General features: G+C 35.3%; 1 protein-coding gene across 1 annotated transcript; it reads right to left on the minus strand.

Annotated features, from left to right (window-relative positions):
- Positions 1-6014: 6014 nt before the first annotated feature.
- LOC104118287 (protein VERNALIZATION 3-like) lies at positions 6015-15918 on the minus strand. The gene is made up of 3 exons (XM_009629506.4): positions 15860-15918; positions 6742-6782; positions 6015-6304 (listed from the first exon to the last, which is right to left on the minus strand). Exons 1-3 carry the CDS (start codon positions 15916-15918, stop codon positions 6072-6074), a joined length of 333 nt encoding a protein of 110 aa, XP_009627801.1. The 3' UTR covers positions 6015-6071.
- Positions 15919-16409: the final 491 nt, after the last annotated feature.

Here is a 16409-nt window from a genome sequence, read left to right on the forward strand (position 1 = left end):
CATATTTTAGTAGTTTTCTTGTGGAATTGATCCTTTAGCCAATATTAATTATCCTGTACTGCTTGTGGCTAGATTCTAAGTATTTAGAGGCCGATTCAAGAGGCAAAGACATTTTGGAGTAGTATCTCTGCGCGGTTGAGGTAATTAATAGTTTTAAATCTGTTCCTTAGGGTATAAAACCCTGAATTTTGGTATGATGTGACTATTTTGGAGGTGACACACATGCTAGGTGACGGGCGTGTGGGCATGCACCGTAGAAAATTGTGACTTGGTCTGTGCCGTGAGACTGTAAAGTCGAATAGACTATTGTTAATTACCTGTTCTCTCTGTGTTATAGAAACTTGACTGCAAATCATGTTAGAAATCATGCTTAGGCTATGTGATGGTACTGTTGGAACCCGCAGAGGTCGCGTACTTGTTGATTGATGTCTTGTACTCAGTCATGGTTTTACTTGCGTATCATATCTCGGCCTCTTCTTGATTCTTGTTGATACACTATGTTATCTTTGTTTAGGCTGATCTTTGTGATTTCCGAGAGCCCGAGAGATTAGAGAGGTTGATGACTGAGTGAGGTCGAGGGCATGTCTGTGAGGTATTGATACTATAGCACGTGAGTTGTCCGTACGGTTTCACATATTGATACTATGGCACGTGAGTTGTCCGTGCAGCACGTGAGTTGTCTGTGCGGTTCCACATATTGATACTATAGCACGTGAGTTGTCCGTGCAGTTTCACATATTGATACTATAGCACGTGAGTTGTCCGTGCAACATGTGAGTTGTCCGTACGGATTGGGCTGAAGGAGCCCCTCCGGAGTCTGTACACCCCCAGTGAGCGCAGGTACCTATTGAGAGTGTGTTTTGAGGGTTGAGAGCTGAGAGTATGATCTGTTGAGATGGGTTGAGTGACTGCTGCCTTGAGAGGCTGTACTTGCTTTTATTTATTATTGTACTTAGTTGTTATCTATTGTTATTGTGAAATTTTTGGAAGATTCATATCTATTTTATATGAGCTCGAATTGATTTGACTTATACCACCAGATTTGAAAGCATGTTCACTCTTTACTGAAAACTTTTGAAATGAACTGTATTTTTATAGCTCGTCACTGCTTCTCAGTTCCTTATTTAATTCTGTTACTTGCTGAGTTGGTTGTACTCATACTACACCCTACACTTCATGTGCAGATCCAGGTGTGTACGGTTCTGGCAGTCGCTGAGTTCGTGCGCGAGCTGATTATCGGAGACTTACGAGGTAGCTGTCGGCGTCCGCAGTCTTTGTTTCTCCTTTCTTATTATCTTTTCTCTCTTTTATTGGCATTTGGCAGAGACTGTAGTAGACTCTGTTTCTAGATTGGTTGTTAGATGCTCATGACTCAGTGACACCCCGATGTCGGACTATTTTTCCGCACTTATGTTTATTTGGGTTTTACCCCCATTTTTATGAAAAACTCCGATTATTTTAAATGTCTTAATTTATTTCTGTTAAACTTTGAAAGTGTTTTGGAAAGGTCGACTTACCTAGTATCACGATAGGCGCCATCACGACGGGTTAGGTTTTGGGTTGTGACAATATGGAAACCTATGAGGTCAATTCTATGAGCTCGAATTTCGAGAGTCAACTTTTTTATTTTGATCGTGAATTCGGATATAGAATCTTTAAGTTTTTTGAAACATAATATATGTACTTGGAAACTAAGGTAAAAAGTACAATAAGTCATAATAATTAATAATTTAAAATATCTAAAAGGCATATAAAAAAATTACGGTCAAAGAAAAACTTGATTGACTCTCAAAATTCGAACTATGTCATATAAATTGGGGCGAGTAGTATTTATTAGCTACTGATGTCTAAAACCCATTGGCAGAACTAAATTCGGATTCGATTGGTTGAAAGTTAACTAAATAGGCTTTTAGCATTCATTATCAACGGTGATTTTATTCTCAAGGTCAAACCCGAGACCTTTGGTTAAGAAAAAAGAATTTTACTATTCACCACACCTTTTGACAGTGAAACCTAAGAAATTATATATAAGAGAAAAAGACCACTCATCTTATCGATTAAGAGATGTCCACTTAACATGCTGATCATTAATTGAGTTATTGTGTTAGAAATTTAATATTTATACATATCTAATAGGTTTTCTAACACATATATAGCATATAAATTGCCATCCGAATCCAATAACTATAATTGTACATCCGCCCCTGAGTTTTCTAACTCATTACATATGTTCTTTTAGTTATAGTTAGGTCCAATATTTCACTAGAGTATTAGACATTTTATGTTAAGACGTAAGAGATCGGTAATTTAAAACACAAGAGATCTTTATATAGTCATTTTTATTAATATATAACTAGTTATTTTGTACCATTTCTCTAAATTTGGTTACATTAAGAAGTTAAAAATTTAGCAAAATTGAATAGAGCACTTTCAAATTAAAATAATACATTGCCACGTGAAATCTTAGCCATAACAAAGAAAGAAGAAAATGTGCAATACTAGGGTTTCGTCTGGACCACGGTATTATTAATTTGCTGGTATTCCATAGTTGGATATTTCATAATATTTGTAAAAGGGTCATATGTGTGAGTGACAAGGATATCGTACCTTTATTCTATTTAATAAATGAATTACTACATTCATTGTTCTAATGACGATAAAAAGAACAACAAGTAGCATATTCTATCTCTTTTAATTATCCCATTCATAGTTAGACGACAATAAATGAAGTCAAACATTTGTGAAAAAACATTTATTATACGAAAACCAACTAATTAAGAAAAAATGGTCCTTGAAAACCCATGTGCTGAAAATTAAAGACTCGAAGAAATAGAGGACAACGAATCAAAGCGGTGTGTTGGATACATAAGATATTTTTACCGGCCGAACCGAAAAAATCGGTCGAACCGTAAATTTCGATTTTTTAGTTTCAGTTTAATCGGTTTTTCGGTTGGTGTACGGTTTTTAAATTATTAATTTTCAATTTTTGGTGCGGTTTACGGTTTTGGTATTTCGGTTTTCGGTTTAACCGAAAAACCAAAATTTTGGGTATTAGTTATTACCCATTTTAGGCTGAAGCCCAATACCTATTTGAACTTTGAAGCCCAATTTAGTTTATCCAAACCCATCGGTTACACTGACTAAATCACTAATACACTATTTCACTTAGTCACTTCCCAATTCCCATTTCCCAAACCTAAATAAAGAATTAGATTTAGGGTTCTTCGATTCTTCCTACTTCCTGTGCAGCTGCTGCGACTACGACTGCTGCGACTCGTCGTCGCCGACTGCTTGCAGAGGATTGGTCACTTAATCTATTTGGAGCTGAAAAAAAGATTGCAAGGTGTGGGCGTTCGAACCGTACTTTGCTAGGGAGGTAAGGAGTCTGAAGGATTTTGGCTTAGGCAGGTAAACCTTCAATAATGCTTGTATGGGGTTGAACTATAACCAATCATGGCTGGTTTTAGAATATAATACATTACTAAATATGTATAAAAGATTCCCAAAGCATGCTATTTAAGGTAAGTTCCATATTTTTGATGAATTTTATCAAGTCGAAAATAAAATATATCAAAATGCATTATGGTATTTACCTTCTACAATCCCTCTGCATCAAATAGGTGCATAGATAATGGCTATGCGTATGCTTTCTCTGTTGCTCCTACACTTAATGATAATAAGCAATATGTGTAAGGGTTTTCAGTTATTGGTCAAGTTGACACAAAAGACAGAGCTCGCAAGCTCCCCGTTAAGGCTGATATTCGAAAAGCATTGTGTTTTCCTGGTGGTTCAAATCTCATGATTTCTCATTTCAATAAGGACAGCTTACACGATTCTGCAGTGTATCTAAATTTGAAATTCCCCTTAAAGCCTTCAGGAGAGGATTGCCAATCTCTAGTTCTTCAAGAACAAAGAGAAACTATGTCTGAGGGAAATGACCATTCCCAGGACAGAAATGAGGCAATTAAAAGCACCGGCTCTAACTACTATGGTAAGTGAAGCTACTACCACTTCTGCTAATTCACAGAACCGCATTAAGTGATGTTCCTACAAAGGGTAAATACTTGTTGTTCCTACAACCGTTTAAAACCAAAAAAATAAACCGAAAATAACTTAACCGAACTTTGACAAAACCGCACCGAGCCGTAAATACTTTTGTTTGATTTGATTATTAATATTACAAAATCGAAAACCGATAAATCGAATCGTACTTTCATAATAACCGACCGAACAGACCGACGCACACCCCTATTTTTACCCTAAAAGGTTTTGGTTTTGCGTCTAGGAAGACAGCACTCAGGGGTATACACCGAATTTTTGTAAACGGTGTCGTATTTAAATAAGTAATAATAAATAAATAAGTATTATCTAATACCATTTTCCCATAAGTTGAAATGAAAGCCTTGGCCCAATTGTTTAATTGGATATTCTTGCAAAGGGAAGTGTCGGTTCAATTAGCCTCAAATTTTTAACAAAAATATTCGTTCAAAGATGTTTAAAAAATAGAATGTCTAGTTCTAGCCTTGAACTTACAGCCTTTACAAGCTCAAATATGAGCTTGACCAGTGGACTAATAAGTACTATTTGCTAAGAATAAGCGGTGTCATTATTATATATGGCTTCATTTCTACAGAATATTAGTATAAACATTTGATATTTTTCTTGGCGAAGCGGTGACCGCTTCCACCCTTGTGCATCCGTCCCCGACAGCACTGCAACACGACGCTATTTGGGGGACTATTGATCGGCTGACCAAGTCAGCTCACTTTCTGTCAATCAGTATGACTTACTTTATGGCCAAACTAGCCCAAATATATATTGATGAGGTAGTGCATCTATACGAAATACCATCATCCATAGTATCAGACAGAAATTCACAATTCAATTCAACCTTGCGGCAGAGCCTACAGAGAAGGCTTGGGTAGCAGAGTGAGCCTAAACCTTCCATGCTCAGATCGATAGCTAGTCTAAGAGGACCATCTAGACATTGAAGTCTATGTGGAGGTAATCGCTTGATTTTTGAGATTATTGGGTCTTGAAAAAACCCTTAATAAAGAGCACTTCCCCTTTAATTGAATCACTTCCCCTTTAATTGAACGACATGAATCTAAATAGGTCCAGTTAGTTAATTTCGAATACCATATTATATAATTATATATGGGAAAATATAAATAAAACTAACAAATAAAGAGATAAGTTATCGTACACGAGGATTGAGTCGGCAAATTTGGTGTTTTTAATTATTTATGGTTAGTTGAGATTCCTGTGCTAAATGGTCAAATTGGACTAACACAATCTACATGTCGTGGGCTCTCTTTTTTATTTTAATTTGGTTTCTCTGGTTGTCAATATGCTCTCGAAGAGCGTAATTATTTGAGTTTATGCTGGTTTTAATTTTTTTATTTGTCTATTCAGATTAACTTATTTTTCTAGCTTGATTTAGATTTCACATATAAAATTTAATTGGTGATCAAACAATTTAAACCGTTAGGCGCAAGATTACATATATACCTAACTCATAAAACTAAAATCAAATCATTAACAAAAGATAAGAATCATAACATTCATATCGAGTTTCTCATGGCACGAAAATAACAACAACTTATTTTAATCAAATAAAATGGCAGAAATCAAGAAATAGAAAAAATAAAGAACTCTATTCAAGCCTCCAACTCCCATAGCGTTAGCCTCTCAAAAGTTCCTCCAAAGTTTTAATAAAAACATCCCAAAAATATAAAATTGAATAACTGAAGTATAGTTCTATAATAAGATACCCCTTTAATTAAAAATAAATATGAGCATCAATACTTTTACATGTAACTTTGTAACACGTAAACTCCTCACGTTGACATCCATGTATATGTTAATAATTCAGTAAAATTTTGAGGAAACATATTACTAAGACATTATTTCTGAGTTTAACTTATATATACCGCAGTATAAGGTATTTTTACACTATGAGATCACCCAAAGCATTTTCTTAAAATATGAGATTTATAATTTTGAACCATAAATGTGACTCGATAGTGTAAAAATTTCGTACACTGACAGTATATATAAGTTAAACTTATTTATAGGTGACGGCCATCAGTACCACTTTCCCTATTGCAATTGAAGTAAACAACAGCAACATGCAAATTGAGATTATGAAACCTCGCAAAGTCTCTTGTGTTAAAATTCTGACGAGAATCAATTATATCAGGAGCATTCACAACCTCTCGATTCAATTGCTGAAACAACACTAAAATATAGCGATGAATTCCCAGTGAAGGTCGTGGACTCTCGTATCGTATAATTTCATTGCCTGCATTATACACTATAAATTAAAAATAGCCGACAGATGTATACTGGTCAGGAAAAGCATGCAGCAAATTCGCCGGTTATTTGTTTAAAGATCCTTTTTTGTATGTACATATATGGAAGATTAATCTTTTTTGCTGCCTCTCACCATTTCTTGGTTAGATACAAACATTAATATAATCTATTTCTTGTTCAAGAAAAAACAATCGGTTAATTTCACGTATGGATAAGAATTATATAGATATAAAATTATTTTTTGTTGCATTAAAGTAATTGAGTATAACAATAAAAACACTAATAAGTTTTACCTACTATAACGGTAAAGTCAATAACACTATTATATTGAAGAAACTGAATATTACCTATTGTATAACAATAAAATCATTAAATTTTACATGTTGTGACGCTAAAACTTATACATTTAATGTAAGAAAGACTTACCAAAGTTTGCTCCTGCGGTTGCTGGGATATCTGTGACCAGCCTAGCAAAATTAATTAAAGGAGTTAGCATAAAAAGGGAGAAGGGGCCAGTTATTTTTATTTTTTATTTTTCTGGGATATATGTGTGTATTCTACAATCGACATATCGAAATCGATAAATTGTATTAATTTTTCATTTGATTTGGTTTAAAAATTAAAGAATTAACTTAAATGGTTTGTGTCACGAACTAAAATTCCCACCTTCGGGACCGTGATGGCGCCTAACATTTCACTTGCTAGGCAAGCCAACGATAGGATAATATTAATCATTTTTAAATAATTTTAAATTAATTAAATAACAAAGAAATAAATGCGGAAGTAAAAGTCTGAAATGTAGTGAATAATCCATAATAATAGCGATGTCTAAATATCATCCAAGAATTGGTGTCACAAGTGCACAAGCTACTAGAATAATACAAATAAAGGTCTGAATGAAAATAAAGCTGCCTGAAAAAAAAATATACATCTATGATAAAGTGGAAGGGGACTTCAGAAGTGCGAACGCCATGCAGCTATACCTCAAGTCTCCTGCGAATAGCTGAATCCGAGCAAATCTACTAGACGCCGATGGGACCAACTCCGGTATCTGCACAAAAAGTGCAGAGTATAGTATGAGTACAACCGACCCCATGTACCCAGTAAATTTCGAGCCTAACCTCGACGAGGTAGTGACGAGGCTAAGGCAGGTCACTTACATTAACATGTATGCAATAACAATAATAACAATTCTTATAAAAGAAATTACTCCAAAAAATGCAACAATTAATATGATGACAAGTAGCAATTAATTGTGGAAATTAAGGATGAAATATGCATTTTAATAATTAGTATGCTAAACGTCAAGTGGCAATTAAGTCACATAAATCAAATAAGCACGTAGCAATTATGACATGGATTCAAGGCATGATATTGAGCAAAGAATCCGAGAGAAATAATTAATATAATAATTAATTCATAATTTAAAACGATTTATGATTTTTTAAGTAATTATGCAAATAATTAATTTGACGACGTATAGACACTCGTCACCTAGCCTATACGTCGTTCATATGCATTTCACATAACAAATAATTTAAGGGTTCTATTCCCTCAAGTCAAGGTTAACCCCGATACTTACCTCTCTTGCAACCAAATTCAAGATTTCAATAAACCTTTTCCTCGCAAATTTGTGTCTGAAATCCTCAAATCTAGTCATAAACAATTCAATATACTCAATACAAATCGTAGGTATAAATTTTTCGGATTAAAATCCGAAATTCATCTAAAAAATCAATAGTGAGACCCACATCTCCAATCTCGGAAAAACTTATAAAATCAGAACACCCGTTCCAATACGAGTTCAACCATACAAAAATTATCGAATTCCGACATCAGATTGACCTTCAAATCTTAATTTTACTTTTTTGAAAGATTTTATAAAAATATGATTTTTCTTCCATAAATTTAAGGATTCATGATTTAAATGAGTATGGAATCATGGAATATAATCAATATAGGATAAGGAACGCTTACCCCAATGATTTTCTTGAAAATCTATTAAAAATCATCACAAACCAAGCTCCCAAAGTCCAAAATATAAAATAATACCCAAACCCTCGATTATATAGTACACAATTTTGATTTCCCAATGTGTGGTCCGCACATTTTCAAGTGCTGCAGCACATTTTCAAGTTCTACAGCCGCACAAATTTGAGTGCGGTCGCACTTCACTGTGGCAGCTTACCAGGCTTCAGTATAATGCCCATAACTTTCTGTACAAATGTCCAAATGATTAATGCTACGCCTTTCAGGAAACTAGATTCAAAAGGGCTACAACTTTCGTTTTTGAATTATCTTCAAATTTGTTGTGGTTTATACGATATAAGCCTCCGAAGTAGACTATCGAACCCGTAGAACCCCTGAAGTGCGGCCGCACACAAAATTATGTGGGCCGCACTTTTCCTCTGAAGCGCGGCCGCACACAAAATTGTGCGGTCCGCACTTGTCCTCTGCGGTCCGCACTTTTCCTCTGAAGTGAGGTCGTACTCAAAATTATGCGGTCCGCACTTTTTCAAAAGTTCTAGAACAACATTAGAGTGCCGAAATGCCCGGACTCGCTCAAAACTCACATCGAAGCTCACCGAGCCATTCGGGATCCCGATCAATTATACCAACCAGTCCTATAACATAATACGGACTTACTCGGGGTCTCAAATAACATCGAAATTATAAGTCACATCTTGATTCGGACTTAAGGGTTTCAAACTTTTTCATTTACTAAACGTAGGGGTGGGCGTCTGTCGGTTCGGTTGGTTATTATGAAAGTACTATTCGGTTTATCGGTTTCGATTTTGTAATATTAATAACCAAGTCAAACCAAAGTATTTACGGTTCGGTGCGGTTTTTTCAAGGTTCCAACCACTTCCAACCAAGAGGTTGTGAGTTCGAGTCACCCCAGGAGCAAGGTGAGGAGTTCTTGGAGGGAAGGAGCCGAGGGTGTATCGGAAACAGCCTCTCTACCCCAGGGTAGGGGTAAGGTCTGAGTATACACTACCCTCCCCAGACCCCACTAGTGAGATTATACTGGGTTATTGTTGTTATTGTTATTATTGTTGCGATTTTTTAAGGTTCGATTCGGTTATTTCCGATTTAATTTTTGGGTTAATTAACGGTTCAAGATTTTGATTAATACTTCAAGTTGCTGAAACATGTTGGTTGCTTTTCTGGGGAGAGTGATGCCATAAAAATAGGATTTTCCATCCTAGTATTATCTTATTGTTATGATTTTGACGAAAAAGGGGAATCTTATAATGCTTTGCTTGTTTGGACCTAGATAGATAGGAAAAGTTTGTCTGCACCCATCTCTATTGGGTGGGTGGAGAAATACTTTGGTCTTAGTTGTTGTCGCATTTGTTTCTTCTTTTTTGGGGGACCCGTTGAGGGTTTTCTTTATTTTGTTATTTTAATATAAATTCTTTTCTTGACCTAGATGGCTTCTGTATATATTATATATAATAGTATAAATAGCCTTTGCAATTACATTCTGGTTCTGATGAATTATCGTTTGCATTTAGGTATCTCTTTCATAATATATTAATCTTTTATACCAAAGTATCCATTCATGGGACAATATATTAATATATATAAAGCATTGTCCTCACATTCCCTTTTCCTATCTTTCTGCTCGGCACGTATAGAATATTAAATTTCAGTTTTTTGGGTTTAACCGACAACCGAAATATTAAAACCGTAAACCGTACCAAAACACCAAAATTTAATATTCAAAATACCGTACACCGACCGAATAACCGTTTAAATCGAAACCGAAAAATAAAAATTCATGGTTCAACCGTTTTTTGTTGTTTCAGCCGGTATTATGCCTACCCCTAACTAAATGTGTGCTGAAATATGTTAAATGAATCCGGAATAACTTTAAATTTGGCACACAAGTTATAAATGATATAACGGAGCTATTTCAATTTTCGGAATCGGATTCCGACCCCGATATCAAAAAGTCAAACCTGTGGTCAACTTTGAAAATCTTTAGCCTTTAAATTTCTAATTTCCGTTAAATGGCCATAACTTGAGTTAGGGACCTCCAAATTATATTCCGGGCATACGCCCAAGTCCCAAATCACGATACGGGCCTACTGGAACCGTCAAAACAGTCCGGGTTCGTTTGCTCAAAATGTTACTAAAGTCAACTCAGTTGATTTTAAAGCTCTATTTCATATTTTAACCAATTTTTCATATAAACACTTTCCAGAAAATTATACAAACTACGTACGCGAGTCGAGGAATGATAAATAGTGCTTTTTGAGGTCTTAGAAAATAGAATTAATTATTAAATTTAAAGATGACCTTTTGGGTCATCACATTCTCCACCTCTAAAACAAACGTCCGTCCCCGAACGGAATTAGAAAAGTACCTGAGCTGGTGAAAAGGTATGGATATTTACTACGCACGTCCGACTCGGACTCCCAGGTAGATGCTTCTACCGGTTGACCTCTCCATTGCACCCGAACTGAAGGATAACTCTTAGACCTCAACTGTCAGGCATGCCGGGCTAGAATAGCTACCGGCTCCTCCTCATAAGTCAAATCTTTATTCAATTGGACTGAGCTGAAATCTAACACATGGGATGGATCATCATAATATTTAAGGATCATAGACACATGGAACACTGGATGAACCACTGATAAACTAGGTGGTAATGCAAGCATGTAGGCCATTTCGCTCACCCTTTCAAGAATTTCGAAGGGTCCATTATACCTAGGGCTCAACTTGCCCTTCTTTCCGAATCTCATTATACCTTTCATAGGTGAAACCCAGAGCAATACTCTTTCTCCAATCATGAATGCAATAGCACGAACTTTACGGTCGGCATAACTCTTTTGCCTAGACTGAATTGTGCGAAGTCGATCCTGAATAATTTTGACCTTATCCAAGGCGTCCTGTACCAAATCGGTACCTAACAACCGAGCCTCTCCCGGTTCAAAGCAGCCAACTAGCGGACGACATCGCCTTTCGTATAATGCCTCATATGGAGCAATCTAAATGCTCGACTGGTAGCTATTATTATAATCAAACTTTGCAAGTGGCAAGAACTGATCCCAAGAACCTCCAAAGTCTATAATACAAGCGCGAAGCATATCTTCCAATATCTAAATGGTGCGCTCTGACTGTCCGTCTGTCTGTGGATGAAATATTGTACTCAACTAAACCCGCGTTCTTAACTCACGTTGTACAGCCCTCCAAATATGTTAGGTAAACTGCGTACCTCGATCTGAAATAATAGACACGGGCATACCGTGAAGGCGAACAATATCACTAATATAAATTTCGGCTAACCGCTCTGAAGAATAGGTAAGTGCCACTGGAGTGAAATGTGCTGACTTAATCAACTTGTCCACAATGACCCAAACTGTGTCAAATTTTCTCTGAGTCCGTGGGATCCCAACAACAAAATTCATAGTGATACGCTCCCACTTCCACTCAGGAATTTCTAAATTCTGAAGCAAACCACCAGGTCTTTGATGCTCGTACTTGACTTTCTGACAATTTAGACACCGAACTACATATGCAACTATATCCTTCTTCATTCTCCTCCACCAATAATGTTGCCATAAATCTTGATACATTTTGGTAGCACCTGGATAAACAGAATACCGGAAACTATGGGCCTCTTCCAGAATATTCATGAAGCCCATCCACATTAGGCACACAAATACGACTTTACATTCGCAGAACTCCATCTTCCCCCACAACAACCTATTTGGCATCATCGTGCTGCCCCGTGTTCTTAAGGACAAGTAAATGAGGATCATTATACTGCCACTCTATGATGCGCTCATATAAAGAAGACCGAGCGATTGTGCAATCTAGAACCCAACTGGGTTCTGAAACAACTAACCTAACGAACTGATTAACAATTAATTATGAAAATTAAGGATGTAATAGGCATTTTAATAATTAGTATGCTAAACGTCAAGTGGCAATTAAGTCACATAAATCAAATAAGCATGTAGCAATTATAGCATGTATTCAAGGCATGATATTGAGCAAAGAATCCGAGAGAAATAATTAATATAATAATTAATTCATGATTTAAAACGATTTATGATTTTTCAAGTAATTATGCAAACAATTAATTTTACGACGTATAGACACTCGTCACCTCGCCTATAAGTCGTTCACATGCATTTCACATAAGAAATAATTTAAGGATTTTATTCCCTCAAGTTAAGGTTAACCACGACAGTTACCTCACTTGCAACCAAATTCAAGATTCAAATAAACCTTTTCCTCATGAATTCGTGTCCGAAATCCTTAAATCTAGTCATAAACAATTCAATATACTCAATACAAATCGTAGAAATTAATTTCGTATAAAATTATAAATTTTTCTTGATTAAAATCTGAAATTCATCTAAAAAATCAACAGTGGGACCCACGTCTCGAATCCCGAAAACACTTACGAAATCCGAACACCTGTTCTGATACGAGTTCAAGCATATAAAAATTATCGAATTCCGACATCGGATTGACCTTCAAATCTTAATTTTACATTTTTGGAAGATTTTATAAAAATTTGATTTTTCTTCCATAAATTCACGAATTCGTGATGTAAATGAGTATGGAATCATGAAATATAATCAATATAGGATAAGGAATACTTACCCCAATGAATTTCTTGAAAACCCTCGAAAATTCGTCACAAACCGAGCTCGCAAAGTCCAAAATGTGAAATAATATCCAAATCCTTGATAATATAGTACACAATTCTGATTTCCCAATGTGCGGTCCGCACATTTTCATGTGCTTCCACACATTTACAAGTTCCGCGGCCGCGCAATTTTGAGTGTTGTCGCACTTCACTGTGGTAACTTACCAAGTTTCAGTCAAATGCCCATAACTTTCTGTACAAATTTCTAAATGATTAATGCGACACCTTTCTGGAAACTAGATTCAAAGGAATACAACTTTCGTTTTTGAATCATCTCCCAATTCGTTGTGGTTTAAAGGATATAAGCCTCTGAAATCGGACCATCGAACCTGCAAAACCCCTGAAGTGCGGCCACACACAAAATTGTGCGGTCCTCACTCGTACTCTACCGTCCACACTTTTTCTCTGAAGTGCGGCCGCACTCAAAATTGTGTGGTCCACACTTTTCCAAAACTTCGAGAATAACATTAGAGTGCCGAAATGCCCGGACTCGCTCAAAACTCACCTCGAAGCTCGCCGAGCCACTCGGGATCCCGTTCAATTATACCAACCAGTCATGTAACATAATACGGATTTACTCGGGGTCTCAAAGCATATGAAATAACTTCGAAATTACAATTTACACCTTGATCCGGACTTAAGGGTTTCAAACTTTTCCATTTATAAAACTTGTGCCGAAACATGTTAAATAAATCCGGAATGACTTCAAATTTGGCACACAAGTCATAAATGACATAATGGAGCTATTTCAATTTTCGAAAACGAATTCTGACCCCGATATCAAAAAGTCAAATCCGTGGTCAATTTTGAAAATCTGTAGCCTTTAAATTTTAGTTTCCGTTAAATGGCCATAACTTGAGTTAGGGACCTCCAAATTAAATTCTGGATATACGCCCAAGTCCCAAATCACGATACTAACATATCGGAATCGTCAAAATACTGATCCGGGTTCGTTTGCTCGAAATATTATTAAAGCTCTATTTTACATTTTAATAATTTTTTATATAAACAATTTCTGAAAAATTATACTGACTGTGCACGCGAGTCGAGGAATGATAAATAGTGATTTTTGAGGTGTTAGAACATAGAATGAATTATTAAATTTAAAGATGACCTTTTGGGTCATTACAGTTTGATTCGTTTTAAGCAAAATCAAATTAAATCGAACCACAAACACCCCTAAATCCAGCTAGAAGGTCAAATAAGCAGTGCGCATCATAAAAATTGCATGGGGCGTCCTATTTGGTCTCTCTCGTTTAACTTATACCCATATGTTTAAAATTATTTAACATATACCCTAATTTTAACAACTTCGGACGCCTCCTGTTCTTCCTCCTGACCTATGCGCTCCTTTCTTCCTCCTCTTCTTGTCTATCAAATTAACTTTTCAACCACTACTTTAACATATTCACTAATAAAATGTGAAGTCAAATTAATAACTTAACCTAAATTTGATCAAATATTGTCATAAAATAACAAAACAAAGTATTGTTATTGTTCTCTATTTAAATTCAGAAACTCTGTCAAGAGAAGGTAAAACGTGGGCTTCTACAAATTTTACAATCCTTTATTTTGCAAGCTCGAGATACAAATCCAAATGCATCGAGAGTGCAACAGATACTCTTTAGTTCATCTTGTTATGTGTTTATCTCATACTGAATATACAGAAGTTCCAAATCCAATATGAAGAACATGAAGAATTCCCCATGAGGTAAAGCCCGATGTGATGACAAACCAGCTCTTAATTATACTGAAAAGTTAATTTGTCTTGAAGTTTGCACTACAAATTGAAGAACTTCAGACTAATCTATCTGAAGTTTGCACTATGAAGTGAGGGAAAACTGAAGTTTGCCCTTGCACTATGATTTGAAGTTCCTGAAGTTTGCACTATAAATTGAAGAACTTTAGACTAATTTGTCTGAAGTTTGCACTATGAAGTGAGGGGAAACTGAAGTTTGTCCTTGCACTATGAACTGAAGTTCCTGAAGTTTGCACTACCAATTGAAGTACTTTAGACTAATTTGTCTGAAGTTTGCATTATAAAGTAAGTGGAAACTGAAGTTTGCCCTTGCACTATGAACTGAAGTTCCTCAAGTTTGCACTACAAATTGAAGAACTTCAGACTAATTTGTCTGAAGTTTGCATTATGAAGTGAGGGGAAACTGAAATTTTCCCTTGCACTATGAACTGAAGTTTGTGTGATTGCCTTTGCAAGTTAGGCCAAATTTCAGGCAAAAATATCTAAAGTTTTGCTTTGATAAGGCTACACTTCAGGCAAAAAATTCTGAAGTTCAAACTTCAGACATAAACTTTTGCTACTTCAGGCCCGTATGCCTGAAGTTACCCGAAAAGTGGGTACGCTTGCAATTCTTTTTGCAAAGTGGGTATAGGTTAAAATGTTACCCAAAACCTAGGTATAGATGCAAATCCCCCGTGCGCATCTACATATACTGAAGGATGGTCCGTTTAGCATCAATCATCGGAAAATTATACTGTGTATATAAAAATTAATACTCTCTAAATAAATTAACAGTGACTTTTTTTTACATATATGTATATAAAATTAATACTCTCTCTGTTTTAATTTATGTGAACATATTTGACTGAACACAGAGTTTAAGAAAAAAAAGATAAATTATTTTCAAATATGAAAATGAGTCATTCTTTTTGGTATGGACTAAAAAGGAAATAGATTCACGTAAATTGAAACAGATGGGGTATATATATTAAATCTTGAACACCTTTACCGAATTTTCTAATTTAAAGTGTGATATCATGCCAAAGCTAAGAATTTGTTTTTCTTTTGGCATACGTGCAAGAAAAAGAAGAGAAAAAATAAATACAAGATGGATCATAGCTATAAGCTAGACTTACCAGTGCAGATACTCCCTCGGGTTTGGGTTGCTTGGGGTTGGAGCATCTGGATCCACCATAGCCTTCCAAAAACGCATAGAGTATTTCAAATATCTTGAAAACAATGCCAAATTAAGAAAATAATTTAACTTTTATATATTGATCAAATATGTAAATAAAGTTACTATTATTAGTGTATTTTAATTTATAGCATATAATATTCTTTATTTTTCAACTTATTAATCTCACCTTTTATGCATGTATTAATGGTTACCTATATATATATATATATATATATATATATATATATATATATATATAACATGAGCTGAGAGTGTAAAAATTCTTTGACTTTTTGCATATACTCCATTATCTAATATAATTTTAAAAGGGGGAACCTAGATATATACCTGTTAGATTATTTACCAAAATAATACTCCATTCGTCTCAATTTATATAAGTGGTGTTTGACTTGATACGAAATTTAAGAAAGAAAGAAAGAAAGATTTTTGAAATTTGTGGTCTAAAACAAAGCATAGATATTTGTGTGGTTGCAAATCATTTCATAAAG

This window comes from Nicotiana tomentosiformis, chromosome 5 (assembly GCF_000390325.3).
Source record: "Nicotiana tomentosiformis chromosome 5, ASM39032v3, whole genome shotgun sequence".
NCBI classification, from domain to species: Eukaryota; Viridiplantae; Streptophyta; class Magnoliopsida; order Solanales; family Solanaceae; genus Nicotiana; species Nicotiana tomentosiformis.